Source organism: Coregonus clupeaformis, unplaced genomic scaffold, assembly GCF_020615455.1.
Source record: "Coregonus clupeaformis isolate EN_2021a unplaced genomic scaffold, ASM2061545v1 scaf0078, whole genome shotgun sequence".
Lineage (NCBI taxonomy): Eukaryota > Metazoa > Chordata > Actinopteri > Salmoniformes > Salmonidae > Coregonus > Coregonus clupeaformis.
Window position 1 is genome coordinate 340,475 of NW_025533533.1, and position 19,767 is coordinate 360,241.

The following is a 19,767-nucleotide window of genomic DNA, read 5'->3' on the forward strand; positions in this document are numbered from 1 at the left end:
AGGCAGACTGTTCCATAAAAATGGAGATCTATAGGAGAAAGCCCTGCCTCCCGCTGTTTGCTTAGAAATTCTAGGGACAATTAGGAGGCCTGCGTCTTGTGACCGTAGCGTACGTATTGGTATGTACGGCAGGACCAACTCGGAAAGATAGGTAGGAGCAAGCCCATGTAACGCTTTATAGGTTAACAGTAAAACCTTGAAATCAGCCCGTTCTCTCTTTCTCTCTGAGAACCTGAGCCCTAGGACCATACGTCAGGACTACCGGGCATGATGACACCTTGCTGTCCCCAGTCCGCCTGGCCTTGCTGCTATTCCAGTTTCAACTGTTCTGCCTGCGGTTACGAAACCCCTACCTGTCCCAGACCTGCTGTTTTCAACTCTTAATGATCGGCTATGAAAAGCCAACTGAGAGACCTGAGCCCTAGGACCATACGTCGGGACTACCGGCCGTGGTGACTCCTTGCTGTCCCCAGTCCGCCTGGCCTTGCTGCTATTCCAGTTTCAACTGTTCTGCCTGCGGTTATGGAACCCCTACCTGTCCCAGACCTGCTGTTTTCAACTCTTAATGATCGGCTATGAAAAGCCAACTGAGATTTATTCCTGATTATTATTTGACCATGCTTGTCACTTATGAACATTTTTGAACATCTTGGCATGGTTCTGTTATAATCTCCACCCGGCACAGCCAGAAGAGGACTGGCCACCCCTCATAGCCTGGCTCCTCTCTAGGTTTCTTCCTAGGTTTTGGCCTTTCTAGGGAGTTTTTCCTAGCCACCGTGCTTCTACACCTGCATTACTAGCTGTTTGGGGTTTTAGGCTGGGTTTCTGTACAGCACTTCGAGATATTAGCTGATGTAAGAAGGGCTATATAAAATAAAATTGATTGAGTGGGGAGAACAAGTATTTGATACTATTTGGCTCGAGTAATGAGTAATGTTTCGCTATCACAGGTGGTAATCTATCACAGGTGGTAATCTATCACAGGTGGTAATCTATCACAGGTGGTAATCTATCACAGGTGGTAATCTATCACAGGTGGTAATCTATCACAGGTGGTAATCTTTCAACTTCACCGCATCAAAGGGACGATGGACGGGGCCATGTACCGTCAAATCTTGGGTGAGAACCTCCTTCCCTCAGCCAGGGCATTGAAAATGGGTCGTGGATGGGTATTCCAGCATGACAATGACCCAAAGCACACAGCCAAGGCAACAAAGGAGTGGCTCAAGAAGAAGCACATTAAGGTCCTGGAGTGGCCTAGCCAGTCTCCAGACCTTAATCCCATAGAAAATCTGTGGTGGGAGCTGAAGATTCGAGTTGCCAAACGTCAGCCTCGAAACCTTTAATGACTTGGAGAAGATCTGCTAAGAGGAGTGGGACAAAATCCCTCCTGAGATGTGTGCAAACCTGGTGGCCAACTACAAGAAACGTCAGACCTCTGTGATTGCCAACAAGGGTTTTGCCACCAAGTACTAAGTAATGTTTTGCAAAGGGGTCAAATACTTATTTCCCTCATTAAAAATGCAAATCAATTTACAACATTTTTCTCATTTTTCATCTCTGGATAAGAGCGTCTGATAAATAACAATATATATGTCTCAATATAATAGTATTATATAATTATATACATTTAAAATAAACTTTGAAAATAAAATATTTTCCTCAACTGCGATACCCACTCCAGTCAGCAGATGGCGATGTGTGTCTTTCAGGCAATGCTTAAAGCGTGACGTATAATCTAGTGGACGGGAGGCAACAGTCAACCACCTCCGTAGCTTGTTAGCCAACAGCCGAAAGATTCAAGCTCTAGACGCTTTCGGTGTATATTAGCCACTGTGTTTTAAACCCACTTCTGTCGTCTAGTTAGTTATTCCATTTAATTTCATATTTACGGTGTTGTTGTTATTGGTCAGCTAGCTGGCTGGTTAAGTTAGCACTAGCCTAGCTAGCTAACATCCCCGACCATGAGCTCACTAAGCTACTCTCCTCCTGCTAAAGAAGAGGAGGTCTGCTGGGCAGAGAAAGAGGGTCTGTGGCTGAACATTGTCGTGAAAGAGGAGAAGGAAGAGGAGAATGATACAATACAAAAACAAGTAGAGGGTGGGGCTGTTACCGTGAAAGAAGAAGAGAAAGACGTTACAGTGAAAGAAGAGGAAGACGCGTTCAGAGTGAAAGAGGAGGAGGAGGATGCAGTTTTTGGAGTGAAAGAGGAGGAGGAGGAGATGACTGTCGCATCGAAAAAGGAGGAGGAGGATGAAGAGGAGGAAACTGAATATCTGGTTCCGGTTTCCCAAAGGCATCTTAAGGCATCCAATGGTTCTAATGATGAACTAAGCAGTAAGATGGTTTTGAGAAACCGAGCCCTGATTAACACTAGTAAGTACTGTCTTAAAAACAGAGGCACAAACTCTGCAGTTGTTGAACTGATGTGTGGTGTTAAAGGGGGAATCTGCAGTTGCTACATCCATATTTGGACTTTTAAATTATTTATATATATCCATTGATTCTTGAAGAATATAACACATGCCTCATGAGCTTAGTTCAACTGTCTTACCCCATCAGATCCCAAAATAAGCTTTTTTTACTCCAATGTTTAGAAACAATGTAAATGTAAACCAACACTGTATAGCCTCAACATGGTTAAAACTATAATGTTGAAATCATGGATGGTCAGTCCTTGGATCCATAGGTCTGTCTATGAATGTGAGAGTAGTTACATTTTTCCAGCCCCATCCTCATATTATTACCAAAACAGTGGCAGAATGACAGCTTTGTTATTGTTTGAACTGCAGATTGGTTGATTGATTGATGTGTGGCTTTTTTAAAGGGACGACCTAGGATTTAAAGAGAAACAAAATGGCTGCTCTTAGACTTGGTTTGGTAAACAGCTGAGGGATGGGGGCTGGAGAAATGTAACCACTCTCAAATTCATAGAGAAAGCTATAGTAGCAACCTTAACCCAAAACCTAGCGACCTCATCAAGAAGTTCAGACATCTTGGTATAACAGTTATAAGGTGTTGGCTTGACAGTCTCTGGACCCAGGTTTGAGTCCAGCTCAGGGCTACCCCCTGGAATTCACTACACTATGAATACAAGGACTGGCCATCCATAAGGTCAAAATCACAGTTTTAACCAGATTGAGGTTATACAGTGTTTGTTTACAAACAGTGGCGTTGTACAAGCTTATGTTTTGGTTTCTGATGGGGTAAGACAGTTGAAATATTTGAGGCATTTAAAAGTTATATTCTTAATGAATCAATGGCTATACAGTATATGGGTCTTTCTATAACTGCCAGTGAGGATTTCCTGTGGGGGTCAAATTGTTGGAGCTGATGATAAGTCATTGTATAATATTCAGCCAATTTCTTGCACTTTTTTTTAGGGCTGGCCCTAGTCGACTGGTCGATTGTTTGGTCGATAGGCTGTTTTTGTCGACCGAGATTTTTTTAGTCGAGCAGTCGCAAATACACAATATATACAAAAGTATGTGGACACCCCATCAAATTAGTGGATTCAGCTATTTCAGCCACAACCGTTGCTGACAGGTGTATGAAATCGAGCACACCACCATGCAATCTCCATAGACAAACATTGGCAGTAGAATGGTCTTACTGAAGAGTGCTGAAGGAGCAGTTTTGCCTTGAAGAATTTGAAAAAATCCCAGTGGCTAGATGTGCCAAGTTTATAGAGACATACCCCAAGAGACTTGTAGCTGTAATTGCTGCAAAAGGTGGCTCTACAAAGTATTGACTTTGGGGGGGGTGAATAGTTATGCACGCTCAAGTTCTGTTTTTTTGTCTTATTTCTTGTTTGCTCTTACTGAGGGAAGGAGGTTGCTGGCCAAGATCTCGCGATACATGGCCCCATCCATCCTCCCCTCAATACGGTGCAGTCGTCCTGTCCCCTTTACAGAAAAGCATCCCCAAAGAATGATGTTTCCACCTCCATGCTTCACGGTTGGGATGGTGTTCTTGGGGTTGTACTCATCCTTCTTCTTCCTCCAAACACGGCGAGTGGAGTTTAGACCAAAAAGCTCTATTTTTGTCTCATTAGACCACATGACCTTCTCCCATTCCTCCTCTGGATCATCCAGATGGTCATTGGCAAACTTCAGACGGGCCTGGACATGCGCTGGCTTGAGCAGGGGGACCTTGCGTGCGCTGCAGGATTTTAATCCATGACGGCGTAGTGTGTTACTAATGGTTTTCTTTGAGACTGTGGTCCCAGCTCTCTTCAGGTCATTGACCAGGTCATGCCGTGTAGTTCTGGGCTGATCCCTCACCTTCCTCATGATCATTGATGCCCCACGAGGTGAGATCTTGCATGGAGCCCCAGACCGAGGGTGATTGACCGTCATCTTGAACTTCTTCCATTTTCTAATAATTGCGCCAACTGTTGTTGTCTTCTCACCAAGCTGCTTGCCTATTGTCCTGTAGCCCATCCCAGCCTTGTGCAGGTCCACCATTTTATCCCTGATGTCCTTACATAGCTCTCTGGTCTTGGCCATTGTGGAGAGGTTGGAGTCTGTTTGATTGAGTGTGTGGACAGGTGTATTTTATACAGGTAACGAGTTCAAACAGGTGCAGTTAATACAGGTAATGAGTGGAGAACAGGAGGGCTTCTTAAATAAAAACTAACAGGTCTGTGAGAGCCGGAATTCTTACTGGTTGGTAGGTGATCAAATACTTATGTCATGCAATAAAATACAAATTAATTACTTAAAAATCATACAATGTGATTTTCTGGATTTTTGTTTTAGATTCCGTCTCTCACAGTTGAAGGGTACCTATGATACAAAATACAGACCTCTACATGCTTTGTAAGTAGGAAAACCTGCAAAATCGGCAGTGTATCAAATACTTGTTCTCCCCACTTTATTTAGTATAGTTTTATCTAAAAAGGATAACTTTTTTATCGTTTCACTATTTATGTTTTTATGGAATCCACTGAGGAGGATGGTCCTCCCCTTCCTCCTCTGAGGAGCCGCCACTATTAGTCTAGTGATTGTGCGTAGGGTCAGTGCATGATAGATAGTTCGGGTACCATTCATTGACTATTTAGCAGTCTGGCTATTTAGCAGTCTTATGGCTTGGCGGTAGAAGCTGTCTCGCAGCCTGTTGATCCTAGAGCCCATGCTCCGGTACCGTTTTCCGGACTCTAGCAGAGTGAACAGTCTATGGCTTGGGTGACTGTATGTCCTGAGGTTCAGGTCTCGACACGTTCCTGAATAATAAAGCAACACCTGAGGGAATGGCATCTAAAACAATTGGTGTTACAGGGATCTATAGGTGTTACAGGGATCTATAGGTGTTACAGGGATCTATAGGTGTTACAGGGATCTATAGGTGTTACAGGGATCTATAGGTGTTACAGGGATCTTTAGGTGTTACAGGGATCTTTAGGTGTTACAGGGATCTTTAGGTGTTACAGGGATCTTTAGGTGTTACAGGGATCTATAGGTGTTACAGGGATCTATAGGTGTTACAGGGATCTTTAGGTGGTACAGGGATCTATAGGTGTTACAGGGATCTATAGGTGTTACAGGGATCTATAGGTGTTACAGGGATCTATAGGTGTTACAGGGATCTATAGGTGTTACAGGGATCTTTAGGTGTTACAGGGATCTTTAGGTGTTACAGGGATCTTTAGGTGTTACAGGGATCTATAGGTGTTACAGGGATCTTTAGGTGTTACAGGGATCTTTAGGTGTTACAGGGATCTTTAGGTGTTACAGGGATCTATAGGTGTTACAGGGTTACAGGGATCTTTAGGTGTTACAGGGATCTTTAGGTGTTACAGGGATCTTTAGGTGTTACAGGGATCTTTAGGTGTTACAGGGATCTTTAGGTGTTACAGGGATCTATAGGTGTTACAGGGATCTATAGGGATTACAGGGATCTTTAGGTGTTACAGGGATCTATAGGTGTTACAGGGATCTTTAGGTGTTACAGGGATCTTTAGGTGTTACAGGGATCTATAGGTGTTACAGGGATCTATAGGTGTTACAGGGATCTATAGGTGTTACAGGGATCTATAGGTGTTACAGGGATCTATAGGGATCTTTAGGTGTTACAGGGATCTTTAGGTGTTACAGGGATCTATAGGTGTTACAGGGATCTATAGGTGTTACAGGGATCTATAGGTGTTACAGGGATCTATAGGTGTTACAGGGATCTATAGGTGTTACAGGGATCTATAGGTGTTACAGGGATCTATAGGTGTTACAGGGATCTATAGGTGTTACAGGGATCTTTAGGTGTTACAGGGATCTTTAGGTGTTACAGGGATCTTGTTAAGTGATAAGAATTCCTTATAATTAAGTAAAAGACCCTCGGCATGTACAAGTTTGCTCACCAATAGGATATTATTTCGGAACCAATATTCTAAAAACAAAGAAGTATTTTTATTCAATATGTCCCGATTATTCCATATATAATATCTGTGTGGAGAAAAATGATGCTGATAAATTACGGACCATGACAAGAAAACCTGCCGATGAAAAGCAGAGAGTTTCACTGGAACTTTGTCAATATTATAATTACAAACCAACATGAAGTGAAGGCCACCAAAAGTAGAGAAGACATGATGAGGAATAAAGTTCCACTTCTTCTTGGGAATTATTTTATCCAATTGATCTTAAAAGTATTATTTAAGGTGGTAAAGTCCAGGAAATTCAGCCCACCATACTCCTAAATGTTTAATTACAACAGTTTTCCTAATATAATGGGTACGGTTTCTCCACAGAAAGTTGAAAAGCATCTGGTCTATCTCTTTGCTTAATTTACCATCAGGATTGAAAGATAGAGCGGCGTATGTTAGTCAGGAGATACCCTGTTATTAGGGCTCTTCCTTTTAAAGATACAGTGGGGGAAACAATGGCTTGTTGCTATAGGGACTTAGAAGACTTCTGGAAACAATGGCTTGTTGCTATAGGGACTTAGAAGACTTCTGGAAACAATGGCTTGTTGCTATAGGGACTTAGAAGACTTCTGTAAACAATGGCTTGTTGCTATAGGGACTTAGAAGACTTCTGGAAACAATGGCTTGTTGCTATAGGGACTTAGAAGACTTCTGTAAACAATGGCTTGTTGCTATAGGGACTTAGAAGACTTCTGTAAACAATGGCTTGTTGCTATAGGGACTTAGAATACTTCTGTAAACAATGGCTTGTTGCTATAGGGACTTAGAAGACTTCTGTAAACAATGGCTTGTTGCTATAGGGACTTAGAAGACTTCTGGAAACAATGGCTTGTTGCTATAGGGACTTAGAAGACTTCTGTAAACAATGGCTTGTTGCAATAGGGACTTAGAATACTTCTGTAAACAATGGCTTGTTGCTATAGGGACTTAGAAGACTTCTGTAAACAATGGCTTGTTGCTATAGGGACTTAGAAGACTTCTGTAAACAATGGCTTGTTGCTATAGGGACTTAGAAGACTTCTGTAAACAATGGCTTGTTGCTATAGGGACTTAGAATACTTCTGTAAACAATGGCTTGTTGCTATAGGGACTTAGAAGACTTCTGTAAACAATGGCTTGTTGCTATAGGGACTTAGAAGACTTCTGTAAACAATGGCTTGTTGCTATAGGGACTTAGAAGACTTCTGTAAACAATGGCTTGTTGCTATAGGGACTTAGAAGACTTCTGGAAACAATGGCTTGTTGCTATAGGGACTTAGAAGACTTCTGTAAACAATGGCTTGTTGCAATAGGGACTTAGAAGACTTCTGTAAACAATGGCTTGTTGCTATAGGGACTTAGAAGACTTCTGGAAACAATGGCTTGTTGCTATAGGGACTTAGAAGACTTCTGTAAACAATGGCTTGTTGCTATAGGGACTTAGAAGACTTCTGTAAACAATGGCTTGTTGCTATAGGGACTTAGAATACTTCTGTAAACAATGGCTTGTTGCTATAGGGACTTAGAAGACTTCTGTAAACAATGGCAAGCTATAACGGTACCAGTATGCAACTGTCTAGCTAGCTAGCTATATACAGTGGGGGGGGCAAAGTATTTAGTCAGCCACCAATTGTGCAAGTTCTCCCACTTAAAAAGATGAGAGAGGCCTGTAATTTTCATCATAGGTACACGTCAACTATGACAGACAAAATGAGAAAAAAAAATCCAGAAAATCACATTGTAGGATTTTTTAATGAATTTATTTGCAAATTATGGTGGAAAATAAGTATCTGTTCATCATCTGGGACCATTCAACATCCTAGATTTACCAGGTTATTACTTCTAAATAAACTGCTGTTCATCATCTGGGACCATTCAACATCCTAGATTTACCAGGTTATTACTTCTAAATAAACTGCTGTTCATCATCTGGGACCATTCAACATCCTAGATTTACCAGGTTATTACTTCTAAATAAACTGCTGTTCATCATCTGGGACCATTCAACATCCTAGATTTACCAGGTTATTACTTCTAAATAAACTGCTGTTCACCATCTGGGACCATTCAACATCCTAGATTTACCAGGTTATTACTTCTAAATAAACTGCTGTTCATCATCTGGGACCATTCAACATCCTAGATTTACCAGGTTATTACTTCTAAATAAACTGCTGTTCATCATCTGGGACCATTCAACATCCTAGATTTACCAGGTTATTACTTCTAAATAAACTGCTGTTCATCATCTGGGACCATTCAACATCCTAGATTTACCAGGTTATTACTTCTAAATAAACTGCTGTTCACCATCTGGGACCATTCAACATCCTAGATTTACCAGGTTATTACTTCTAAATAAACTGCTGTTCATCATCTGGGACCATTCAACATCCTAGATTTACCAGGTTATTACTTCTAAATAAACTGCTGTTCACCATCTGGGACCATTCAACATCCTAGATTTACCAGGTTATTACTTCTAAATAAACTGCTGTTCATCATCTGGGACCATTCAACATCCTAGATTTACCAGGTTATTACTTCTAAATAAACTGCTGTTCATCATCTGGGACCATTCAACATCCTAGATTTACCAGGTTATTACTTCTAAATAAACTGCTGTTCACCATCTGGGACCATTCAACATCCTAGATTTACCAGGTTATTACTTCTAAATAAACTGCTGTTCATCATCTGGGACCATTCAACATCCTAGATTTACCAGGTTATTACTTCTAAATAAACTGCTGTTCATCATCTGGGACCATTCAACATCCTAGATTTACCAGGTTATTACTTCTAAATAAACTGCTGTTCATCATCTGGGACCATTCAACATCCTAGATTTACCAGGTTATTACTTCTAAATAAACTGCTGTTCACCATCTGGGACCATTCAACATCCTAGATTTACCAGGTTATTACTTCTAAATAAACTGCTGTTCATCATCTGGGACCATTCAACATCCTAGATTTACCAGGTTATTACTTCTAAATAAACTGCTGTTCACCATCTGGGACCATTCAACATCCTAGATTTACCAGGTTATTACTTCTAAATAAACTGCTGTTCATCATCTGGGACCATTCAACATCCTAGATTTACCAGGTTATTACTTCTAAATAAACTGCTGTTCATCATCTGGGACCATTCAACATCCTAGATTTACCAGGTTATTACTTCTAAATAAACTGCTGTTCATCATCTGGGACCATTCAACATCCTAGATTTACCAGGTTATTACTTCTAAATAAACTGCTGTTCATCATCTGGGACCATTCAACATCCTAGATTTACCAGGTTATTACTTCTAAATAAACTGCTGTTCACCATCTGGGACCATTCAACATCCTAGATTTACCAGGTTATTACTTCTAAATAAACTGCTGTTCATCATCTGGGACCATTCAACATCCTAGATTTACCAGGTTATTACTTCTAAATAAACTGCTGTTCATCATCTGGGACCATTCAACATCCTAGATTTACCAGGTTATTACTTCTAAATAAACTGCTGTTCATCATCTGGGACCATTCAACATCCTAGATTTACCAGGTTATTACTTCTAAATAAACTGCTGTTCACCATCTGGGACCATTCAACATCCTAGATTTACCAGGTTATTACTTCTAAATAAACTGCTGTTCATCATCTGGGACCATTCAACATCCTAGATTTACCAGGTTATTACTTCTAAATAAACTGCTGTTCACCATCTGGGACCATTCAACATCCTAGATTTACCAGGTTATTACTTCTAAATAAACTGCTGTTCATCATCTGGGACCATTCAACATCCTAGATTTACCAGGTTATTACTTCTAAATAAACTGCTGTTCATCATCTGGGACCATTCAACATCCTAGATTTACCAGGTTATTACTTCTAAATAAACTGCTGTTCATCATCTGGGACCATTCAACATCCTAGATTTACCAGGTTATTACTTCTAAACAATAAACTGCTGTTCACCATCTGGGACCATTCAACATCCTAGATTTACCTGGTTATTACTTCTAAATAAACTGCTGTTCATCATCTGGGACCATTCAACATCCTAGATTTACCAGGTTATTACTTCTAAATAAACTGCTGTTCATCATCTGGGACCATTCAACATCCTAGATTTACCAGGTTATTACTTCTAAATAAACTGCTGTTCATCATCTGGGACCATTCAACATCCTAGATTTACCAGGTTATTACTTCTAAATAAACTGCTGTTCATCATCTGGGACCATTCAACATCCTAGATTTACCAGGTTATTACTTCTAAATAAACTGCTGTTCATCATCTGGGACCATTCAACATCCTAGATTTAGCAGGTTATTACTTCTAAATAAAAACACTTTTTGGGGTTATCATGGGCTTAAAATATTTGTTTTAATTATTGCTTGAACAGTCGCTAAGATAATATTTTGGTTGTGATAGTTGTAAAATACCTATTTTGGATGCAGCACTTGTTAGCTTGAATGCTAACGCTCATTAACAGGCTGGTAGCAAAGCTAGCCAAAGAGCATTTTAACAGTTGAAGTTGAAGTGTTTAAGTATAAAGCAGTTGATTTGAGACGATGCCACAAACATTATATTAAGCAGGACATTCAAACGAGTCTTATCAATTATAATCCAAAAGTAGTGGGAAATGCAGTCATAAGCAACCTGTAAATGGAGGCTATTGTTGCTGGCAGCCTCTGAGAACTCCCCTGAGTTTTCCCCCACGGTGGTGAATTAGTGAATAGCGACACAGAGCTTAATGTGAGTTTCCTTGAGTAGCACTCCTGATCTTCCACTGATAGTGCGCTGTAATATTCAGAATACGTTGTGAAAAACTAAAATCTTCGCTCACCATTGTTGCTCCATGCAGATATACTACATCCATAACTAGAGGTTATTAGCATGGAGGAGTTCAGATATACTACATCCATAACTAGAGGTTATTAGCATGGAGGAGTTCAGATATACTACATCCATAACTAGAGGTTATTAGCATGGAGGAGTTCAGATATACTACATCCATAACTAGAGGTTATTAGCATGGAGGAGTTCAGATATACTACATCCATAACTAGAGGTTATTAGCATGGAGGAGTTCAGATATACTACATCCATAACTAGAGGTTATTAGCATGGAGGAGTTCAGATACACTACATCCATAACTAGAGGTTATTAGCATGGAGGAGTTCAGATATACTACATCCATAACTAGAGGTTATTAGCATGGAGGAGTTCAGATATACTACATCCATAACTAGAGGTTATTAGCATGGAGGAGTTCAGATACACTACATCCATAACTAGAGGTTATTAGCATGGAGGAGTTCAGATACACTACATCCATAACTAGAGGTTATTAGCATGGAGGAGTTCAGATATACTACATCCATAACTAGAGGTTATTAGCATGGAGGAGTTCAGATACACTACATCCATAACTAGAGGTTATTAGCATGGAGGAGTTCAGATACACTACATCCATAACTAGAGGTTATTAGCATGGAGGAGTTCAGATATACTACATCCATAACTAGAGGTTATTAGCATGGAGGAGTTCAGATATACTACATCCATAACTAGAGGTTATTAGCATGGAGGAGTTCAGATATACTACATCCATAACTAGAGGTTATTAGCATGGAGGAGTTCAGATATACTACATCCATAACTAGAGGTTATTAGCATGGAGGAGTTCAGATATACTACATCCATAACTAGAGGTTATTAGCATGGAGGAGTTCAGATATACTACATCCATAACTAGCGGTTATTAGCATGGAGGAGTTCAGATATACTACATCCATAACTAGAGGTTATTAGCATGGAGGAGTTCAGATGTACTACATCCATAACTAGCGGTTATTAGCATGGAGGAGTTCAGATATACTACATCCATAACTAGCGGTTTCTGCATTAGCAGGGACGGGTTTCTGCAACCAAATTCACCCTCGTGCTGCAATTTTTCAAAACGCGTCGTCGTCTGGCACACTGCTTAGGGTTTCAGCAACTGTAATAACTTATTTCTAGCCTAAAATCTTCCACTTTACTACTAATGTGAAAAAAAAGACAATATGGCTGTTGTTGATCACTTCACTGTCTTATTAAGACAATTGTTAAATATGTTTGTACACAACATCATGGACATTACCTTTTGGGTCGGCAGGTAGCTTAGTGGGTAAGAGCATTGTGCCAGTAACCGAAAGGTCGCTGGTTCTAATCCCCGAGCCGACTAGGTGAAAAATCTGTCGATGTGCCCTTAAGCAAGGCACTTAACCCTAATTGCTCCTGTAAGTCGCTCTGGATAAGAGCGTCTGCTAAATGACTTAAATGTAAATGTAGTTAAAATAAACAATGGATTTCTGCTGTTGTGGGCCTTTAACAATCTGTCTGACTTTGTCGTTCACACACAGGAGAGAGACGTGACTATTGTGGATCCTCTGGGGAGCCTAAACAACATCATAAAGCTGAGGAGGCAGAGAAGAGTCTCTCCACATCAGAACACCCCAAGAAACACCAGCGGAAACCCACAGGGAAGAAATCTGACCACTGCTCTGACTGCGGGAAGAGATTAACCTCGTTAGCAGACCTCAAAAGACATCAGAGAATCCATACAGGAGAGAAGCCTAATAGCTGTGATCAATGTGGGAAGAGTTTTAGTGTTCCAAGCAGCCTGAAAACACACCAGAAAACACACACAGGAGAGAAATCTTATAGCTGTGATCAATGTGGGAAGCGTTTTGTTACATCTACCAGTCTGACTATACACCAGAGAATACACACAGGGGAGAAACCTTATAGCTGTGATCAATGTGGGAAGAGTTTTAATGTTCCAAGCAGCCTGAAAACACACCAGAGAACACACACAGGGGAGAAACCTTTTAACTGTGATCAATGTGGGAAGAATTTTACTTCATCTAGCCAGATGACTATCCACCAGAGAACACACACAGGAGAGAAACCTTATAGCTGTGATCAATGCGGGAAAAGTTTTACTCACTCAAGCAACCTGATGGTACATCAGAGAACACACACTGGAGAGAAACCTTATAGCTGTGATCAATGTGAGAAAAGTTTTGTTACATCTAGCTGTCTGACTATACACCAGAGAACACACACAGGAGAGAAACCTTATAGCTGTGATCAATGTGGGAAGAGTTTTACTCAGGCAAACATCCTGATATCACACCAGAGAACTCACACAGGAGAGAAACCTTATAGCTGTGATCAATGTGGCAAGAGTTATGCTGGTAAAAGATCTCTGATTAAACATCAGAAAGTACATACATGAAGGAGTTGTTTCATGATATCAATGAAATGTCACAATGTAGAATGTTTTAACATTGTAGAAGGAGTATTTTAATTAATAATGTCACAATGTAGAACCCTAAACGTTTTCCCCCTGTTCTATTGATTTCAGCGTGATATGGATATTAGCCTCATCAGGGGAAAAATCCAGGCAAAAAAAAGTGTTGCGTTACACTTACCACATTGGTGACCTACTTGAATCAAAATGCAACACTTCAAAATGTAGCTAGCTGTTTTCTACAAATTGTCCTCTGACCAGTGATGTACACATTATTCCCAGATTCCGTGTGGTTTTTGAGCTGTTAGTTTTAACAGGACGTGCAACCTCATCTCCCCCCTCTCGCACAATTGATTTCAACGTGATATCGATATGAGTGATGACAAATAAATGTTGCGTTTCTCTTCGTTTTGGGACCCCTAAATGTAAATGCATCACTCCAAAATGTAGCTGACTGTCTTCTGCAGGTTGTCCTCTAACCAGTGAAGTAAAAGATATCTCCCGTTTCCATGTGTTTTTTTAGTTGTGTTAGTTTCAACAGCACGTACAACCTGATTTCCCCCCCTAATCGATATCAGTGATTTATTGCCACTTGTCAAAACAACAGCGTTTTTGGTGATTGTGCAGTTTATAAGGTGCTTGTTTTTAAAAAATATGATTAAATTGTGGAACATGTTTGTGCATTTTAGGTTTAGGTTTTCAATATATCCCAAACTGTTTCTGGATATTGGTTATTGATTCGGACAGGTTAAAACTGTGTGACCTAGCAAAGACTATCCCTGACGTCCAATTTAAATTTGGTTTTGGTTAAAAGAACGACTTGAAAACAACTTAATTGCAGCTTACACATGGATGCAGTATAAACCATGGGTCTATGAATTGTTTTTATTAACAATCATACATCATTCCAGTATTTACACACAGTATTTCTTTACAACATTCAAGTTCTAATTGTCTTTATTATTATTATTGTCTTTATTCCACTACTGCCCGACGGCCAATCTATGCTCGGTTTTGTCCAATCAGTCAGTCCGGCCACCGAATATGCATAATCAATGTAAAGAGATGGGGTGAATGAGTGGGGAAAAGTACATTCTACACAAATTACCTTTATACTAACAAATAACAAATGTGTGTGCCTGAGGGGAAATTCACTTTTATACAGCCAAAAGGGGTGAGAAATTACACGAATATCAATGGACAATTTGCACTAATGTACTGCACTAATGTACTGTAAATTAACATAGATGATGGAACATATTCCCTTTTGCTCACCTGATGAACCGCTAAGGGGACATAAATATTTACCATCTAAACCATGTGTGACCTCTCACCTCTCTGGCTGTAGAAGTGTTCTTCCTAACCAGTCCCTCAACAGCTCTCTGACTGTAGAAGTGTTCTTCCTAACCAGTCCCTCAACACCTCTCTGGCTGTAGAAGTGTTCTTCCTAACCAGTCCCTCAACACCTCTCTGGCTGTAGAAGTGTTCTTCCTAACCAGTCCCTCAACAGCTCTCTGACTGTAAAAGTGTTCTTCCTAACCAGTCCCTCAACACCTCTCTGGCTGTAGAAGTGTTCTTCCTAACCAGTCCCTCAACAGCTCTCTGACTGTAAAAGTGTTCTTCCTAACCAGTCCCTCAACACCTCTCTGACTGTAGAAATGTATCTCCCACATTCTGAAATTGCGCTTTTGTTCCCCCCAGTTTTATCATTGCAATGTGATACAGAAACTGACAACTGTGTGCTTTAGGACCTCTCAGAGCTGTCTGGTAGCTGTCCTGAGTTTTCAGCTGGCTGGATTTAGGACTGTACAGACACCACCGAGCAGGCAGACGTGAAAGGGAAAGGGAATCATGTAAAGCACAATATTTGAAAGTCAAACATTCATTTCCCAACAGTTTTGTCTATAATCCTACAGGCTCTTTATCAGTCTCCGTACCTTAAATTCCAATGCATCCAAAATTATGCATTATGTCGATATAGGACTCGGTTTTACTGTGGATATAGATACTTTTGTACCTGTTTCCTCCAGCATCTTCACAAGGTCCTTTGCTGTTGTTCTGGGATTGATTTGCACTTTTTTGCACCAAAGTACATTTAAATGTCTAGGAGACAGAACGCGTCTCCTTCATGAGCGGTATGACGGCTGCGTGGTCCCATGGTGTTTATACTTGCGTACTATTGTTTGTACAGATGAACGTGGTACCTTCAGGCGTTTGGAAATTGCTCCCAAGGATGAACCAGACTTGTGGAGGTCTACAAGTTTTTTTCTGAGGTCTTGGCTGATTTCTTTAGATTTTCCCATGATGTCAAGCAAAGAGGCACTGAGTTTGAAGGTAGACCTTGAAATACATCCACAGGTACACCTCCAATTGACTCAAATGATGTCAATTAGCCTATCAGAAGCTTCTAAAGCCATGACATAATATTCTGAACTTTTCCAAGCTGTTTAAAGGCACAGTCAACTTAGTGTATGTACACTTCTGACCCACTGGAATTGTGATACAGTGAATTATAAGTGAAATAATCTGTCTGTAAACAATTGTTGGAAAAATTACTTGTGTCATGCACAAAGTAGATGTCCTAACCAACTTGCCAAAATTATAGTTTGTTAACAAGAAATGTGTGGAGTGGTTGAAAAACGAGTTTTAATGACTCCAACCTAAGTGTATGTAAACTTCCGACTTCAACTGTACACTGATTGTATTCTGCCATATTCCCAGTCACCTTTCCATGGTTAAATGCGGTGGTTCGCGCTTTCAGTTTTGCGCGAATGCTGCCATCTATCCACGGTTTCTGGTTTGGGTAGGTTTTAATAGTCACAGTGGGCACAACATCTCCTATACACTTCCTGATAAACTCAGTCACCGTTTCAGTGTATTCGTCTAAACTATTTTCGCAAGCTACCCGGAACATATCCCAGTCTGCGTGATCAAAACAGTCTTGAAAGCGTGGATTCCGATTGGTCAGACCAGCGTTTAACAGTCCTTCGCACGGGTACTTCCTGTTTGAGTTCCTGCCTATAGGAAGGGAGGAGCAAAATGGAGTCGTGGTCAGATTTGCCGAAAGGAGGGCCTTATAACCATCCTGGAAGTTCGAATAATAATGGTCGAGGATTTTAGCAGCCCATGTACAACAGTCGATATGTTGATAGAACTTCGGCAGCCTAGTCCTCAAATTTGCTTTGTTAAAATCCCCAGCTACAATAAATGGAAATGTGGTTTCCATTTTGCATAAAGTCCAGTGAAGTTCTTTGAGGGCCGTCGTGGTATCGGCTTGAGGGGGGATATACATGGCCGTGACTATAACCAAAGAAAATTATCTTGGGAGATAATACGGTCGGCATTTGATTGTGAGGTATTCTAGGTCGGGTGAACAGAAGGACTTGAGTTCCTGTATGTTACTACAATTACACCATGAGTCGTTAATCATGAAACACAGACCTCCGCCCTTCTGCTTCCCAGAGAGATATTTATTCCTGTCTGCAAAATGAACTGAGAACCCATCTGGCTGGACCGATTTCGACAGAATATCCCCCAGAGACAGGCCCTTGATGTCTCTCTGGAAAGAAATCCTTAACCCGGAACTCGTCGAGCTTGTTAACCAGAGACTGAACATTAGCGAGTAGTTTACTTGGAAGCGGTGGGTGGCGTGCCATCCTCGTCGGCGCCAGGTATTTACCTGGAAGCGGTGGGTGGCGAGCCATCCTCGTCGGCGCCAGGTACATTCTATGACACCTCCACTGTGGGGCTCTATTAAGTTATATTATAGATCAAAGGAATTTATAATTTCATATTCATTGTATTATATATACACTGCTCAAAAAAATAAAAATAAAGGGAACACTTAAACAACACATCCTAGATCTGAATGAATGAAATAATCTTATTAAATACTTTTTTCTTTACATAGTTGAATGTGCTGACAACAAAATCACACAAAAATTATCAATGGAAATCAAATGTATCAACCCATGGAGGTCTGGATTTGGAGTCACCCTCAAAATTAAAGTGGAAAACCACACTACAGGCTCATCCAACTTTGATGTAATGTCCTTAAAACAAGTCAAAATGAGGCTCAGTAGTGTGTGGCCTCCACGTGCCTGTATGACCTCCCTACAACGCCTGGGCATGCTCCTGATGAGGTGGCGGATGGTCTCCTGAGGGATCTCCTCCCAGACCTGGACTAAAGCATCCGCCAACTCCTGGACAGTCTGTGGTGCAACGTGGCGTTGGTGGATGGAGCGAGACATGATGTCCCAGATGTGCTCAATTGGATTCAGGTCTGGGGGAACGGGCGGGCCAGTCCATAGCATCAATGCCTTCCTCTTGCAGGAACTGCTGACACACTCCAGCCACATGAGGTCTAGCATTGTCTTGCATTAGGAGGAACCCAGGGCCAACCGCACCAGCATATGGTCTCACAAGGGGTCTGAGGATCTCATCTCGGTACCTAATGGCAGTCAGGCTACCTCTGGCGAGCACATGGAGGGCTGTGCGGCCCCCCAAAGAAATGCCACCCCACACCATGACTGACCCACCGCCAAACCGGTCATGCTGGAGGATGTTGCAGGCAGCAGAACGTTCTCAACGGCGTCTCCAGACTCTGTCACGTCTGTCACGTGCTCAGTGTGAACCTGCTTTCATCTGTGAAGAGCACAGGGCGCCAGTGGCGAATTTGCCAATCTTGGTGTTCTCTGGCAAATGCCAAACGTCCTGCACGGTGTTGGGCTGTAAGCACAACCCCCACCTGTGGATGTCGGGCCCTCATACCACCCTCATGGAGTCTGTTTCTGACCGTTTGAGCAGACACATGCACATTTGTGGCCTGCTGGAGGTCATTTTGCAGGGCTCTGGCAGTGCTCCTCCTTGCACAAAGGCGGAGGTAGCGGTCCTGCTGCTGGGTTGTTGCACTCCTACGGCCTCCTCCACGTCTCCTGATGTACTGGCCTGTCTCCTGGTAGCGCCTCCATGCTCTGGACACTATGCTGACAGACACAGCAAACCTTCTTGCCACAGCTCTCATTGATGTGCCATCCTGGATGAGCTGCACTACCTGAGCCACTTGTGTGGGTTGTAGACTCCGTCTCATGCTACCACTAGAGTGAAAGCACCGCCAGCATTCAAAAATGACCAAAACATCAGCCAGGAAGCATAGGAACTGAGAAGTGGTCTGTGGTCACCACCTGCAGAACCACTTCTTTATTGGGGGTGTCTTGCTAATTGCCTATAATTTCCACCTGTTGTCTATTCCATTTGCACGACAGCATGTGACATTTATTGTCAATCAGTGTTGCTTCCTAAGTGGACAGTTTGATTTCACAGAAGTGTGATTGACTTGGAGTTACATTGTGTTGCTTAAGTGTTCCCTTTATTTTTTTGAGCAGCATACATTACATGTAGGAGCATTTTTTTTTTGTCGTTTAGCAGACGCTCTTATCCAGAGCGACTTACAGTTAGTGAGTGCATACATTTTTCATACTGGCCCCCACCCCGTGGGAAACGAACCCACACCCCTGGCGTTGCAAGCGCCATGCTCTACCAACTGAGCTACAGTTTTAAAATCTGCACGAATCAATCAACACATGCTTCTCTTTGTACGTCTCTATATAATGTTATTTTATAATGAAATAACTTTTCCCTCAACTGCGTTACCCACTCCAGTCAGCAGATGGCGATGTGCCTGTTTCAGGCGATGCTGCGATGTGACGTATAATCTAGTGGACGGGACGCTTCAACAACAATAACAGCTAGTCAGCCACCTTGGTAGTTTGCTAGCCAACATAGCCGAAACATTAAAGCCGTTTAAACTGTTTCGGTGTATATTAGTCGCTGTGTTTTAAACCCACTTCTGTCGTATCTACTTGTTACCCCATTTAATGTAATAATCAGGCCTACGTTGTTAGTTAGTCATCTAGCTGGCTGGTTAAATTAGCAGTAGCGCTAGGGTAGTCGCTGATGCTAACTAGTTAACTAGCTAACATCCCCGACCATGAGCTCACTAAGCTACTCTCCTCCTGCTAAGGAAGAGGAGGTCTGCTGGACGGAGAAAGAAGCTCTAGTGAA

The 19,767-nt window shown here is 41.6% G+C and overlaps 2 protein-coding genes across 2 annotated transcripts in view; one reads left to right on the top strand and one right to left on the bottom strand.

The window, feature by feature from the left end:
• The window catches only part of LOC121557044 (zinc finger protein 271-like), a 145,116-nt gene that overhangs the window by 26,497 nt on the left and 98,852 nt on the right, over nt 1–19,767 (bottom strand). The window lies entirely within an intron of this gene.
• LOC121557045 (gastrula zinc finger protein XlCGF17.1-like) lies at nt 2,340–13,753 on the top strand. Its single transcript, XM_041870929.2, has 2 exons — nt 2,340–2,376; nt 12,812–13,753. The coding sequence occupies exons 1-2, from the start codon at nt 2,343–2,345 to the stop codon at nt 13,687–13,689; spliced, it is 912 nt and encodes a 303-aa protein (XP_041726863.1). The 5' UTR covers nt 2,340–2,342; the 3' UTR covers nt 13,690–13,753.

Bases quoted from the DNA above. Each gene is read 5' to 3' on its own strand.
- LOC121557045 (XM_041870929.2), top strand. From the start codon at position 2,343: ATGGTTTTGAGAAACCGAGCCCTGATTAACACTA. The intron at 2,377-12,811 runs GTAAGTACTGTC...GTTCACACACAG, and splicing joins CCGAGCCCTGATTAACACTA to GAGAGAGACGTGACTATTGT.